Below are 2,500 nucleotides of genomic sequence, written 5' to 3'. Positions count from 1 at the left end.
CTGTTCACACACACACACACACACACACACACACACACACACACACACACACACACACACACACACACACACACACACACACACACACACACACACACACACACACACACACACACACACACACACACACACACACACACACACACACACACACACACACACACACACACACACACACACACGTCTCACACCTCTTTACTCAGAATTTTTCACGTCCTGCTGTATTATTGAGCCATTCACCCCATTACCTGAAGCACTGTATGCCTGCCTTGCTCACTGCGGTGTTTACTCCCTCTGGACCAGCTTACCCTGATTCTTCCTCTACAACAACGCAAATGGAGTCCTTAAGAATTCAAAATACTTTAACCCAAATATTTCAGAGAGCAATTTCATTAAGAAGGGAAAAAAAGACTTTTTTCCTTGAAGAATTTAAATACGTTCACTAATTAGAATATTTCGCGAGATAAAAAATTCCATTAACCAGAAAAATGACAAAAGCATAAAATTTCAACCACGTGACCAGATACGAAGAAGCGGACACACACACACACACACACACACACACACACACACACATCCTGGCGTCACATACTACATGAACTGTCCTCATCACTGTTACATCCTGTTGCTTATCCTTTACGTCATGTTTTTGTTTTATTCTCTTATGATAACAAGTTCGTTAAAACAACATCGTAAGTGTGGCGATCAATAACATGCAGGACGGAGAACTACAAGAATGAACAACAGAGAACCAGGTCCCGTATTTTGAAACGCTTTATTCCCTCATCAGGACTAGCTTTAAAGGCCACAGAGTTGATTAATCGGGTTATTTTTTTCCTATTGATGATGCAGTAATGTTAAACTGTCCCTAGATTAAAAAAAAACACCCTTGAAAACCTACATTAACTTCCACTAGAACTTGTTAGATTAAATAAACTTATGGATGGTGATGATACGTAGGTGGAAAACAGGAAGGTGTGTCTTATTCAGGGACTGCCACGTAAAAACCTGATGGCTTTTCGCAGCTTTTGTCATGTTCTTACGAGTATATCAAAAGCAGAAACGTTTTAGAATGCGGTCTTTATACACAAAGAAATACACTATATAATTATCTAAGGGGCCCTGCCATGTACCATCTCTTTTGAAGCCCCTTTGATGCTTCTCTTTAATTCCCTTCTTTGTGAAATTACTCTTGGAAAGTCTACGTGTGTCTGTGTCTGAACCAAAGTACGAAGGAGTATTTTCTTTTTTTTAGACTCTCTCTCTCTCTCTCTCTCTCTCTCTCTCTCTCTTTACGGACTCCATCACAGAAAGCAGTCCATTATAATTTGTCTTTCATACGAATGTCTTAAACTCATAAATCTCTTTCTTCTCTCTCATTTGTTGATATTTACATTCATTCTTAAGTTATTTATACATTTTAACCCACTGTCATGCACTTGTACAGCTTTGTGTGTGTGTGTGTGTGTGTGTGTGTGTGTGTGTGTGTGTGTGTGTGTGTGTGTGTGTGTGTGTGCGCGCGCTATAAATGAACCTAATTTACCCAACGGAATAAGGAAGAGGAGGAGAAAGAAGAAGACGACAAGGAGGAGGAGGAGGAGGAGGAGAAGGAGGAGGAGGAGGAGGAGGAGAAGGAGATGAGAAGGGAAAAAGACGACATAGCAACATGCATAAGCGAAGAAAACGAAGGACAGAGAGAGAGAGAGAGAGAGAGAGAGAGAGAGAGAGAGAGAGAGAGAGAGAGAGAGAGAGAGAGAGAGAGAGAGAGAGAGAGAGCGCTCGAAGGCTTGCATGAGAAGATAGCAACATGAAGAGCGATATGAAAAAAAAATAACTCTCGAGACAGGAAATGGAAGGAGAAGAGAAAATGAGTAAACAAGGGAATAGGAAACGTGAGAAGCGAGCAGAAGGGAGGAGAGTAAAGGAGAAACGAAAGGAGAAAACGGAGGAAAGAGGGAGATTAGGGAAGACAGAAGGAAGACAGAAGCAGACCATGAATAATAAACGCAACAGGTAGAGAGAGAGAGAGAGAGAGAGAGAGAGAGAGAGAGAGAGAGAGAGAGAGAGAGAGAGAGAGAGAGAGAGAGAGAGAGAGAGAGAGAGAGAGAGAGTAAACAAACACAATATGAAGAGAAACAAGGGAAAGCTTATCATATCTGGGTACATCCCCAATACACACACACACACACACACACACACACACACACACACACACACACACACACACACACACACACACACACACACACACACACACACACACACACACACACACACACACACACACACACACACACACACACACACACACTCACATCCGGAGTCGCCAGCAGGAGGTTGAGCAGTACCACTACCATCAGCTCCTTGGCAGTTCGGCGGCGCACAGCGACCATCTCCTCCCGAAACACAGAGCCTTCTAGCGGCCGCCGGAATTCCCTTGCAATCAGGAAGTACATGACGACCATAGTGGCAATGGCAGAGTTGAACATAACGAGGTAGA

At 43.1% G+C, this 2,500-nt stretch overlaps 1 protein-coding gene across 1 annotated transcript in view; it reads right to left on the bottom strand.

Annotated features, from left to right (window-relative positions):
* Positions 1 to 2,500, bottom strand: part of LOC135090636 (cannabinoid receptor type 1A-like) — a 5,224-nt gene that overhangs the window by 1,294 nt on the left and 1,430 nt on the right. Inside the window, exon 1 of the mRNA XM_063987577.1 lies at positions 2,316 to 2,500. This exon is cut by the window's right edge and continues 1,430 nt beyond it. Coding sequence (XP_063843647.1) covers positions 2,316 to 2,500 — 185 coding nt within the window. The remainder of the gene's footprint in view (positions 1 to 2,315) is intronic.

Source organism: Scylla paramamosain, chromosome 35, assembly GCF_035594125.1.
Source record: "Scylla paramamosain isolate STU-SP2022 chromosome 35, ASM3559412v1, whole genome shotgun sequence".
In the NCBI taxonomy this organism is placed as follows: domain Eukaryota; kingdom Metazoa; phylum Arthropoda; class Malacostraca; order Decapoda; family Portunidae; genus Scylla; species Scylla paramamosain.
This window is presented reverse-complemented; position numbering and strand designations above follow the sequence as displayed.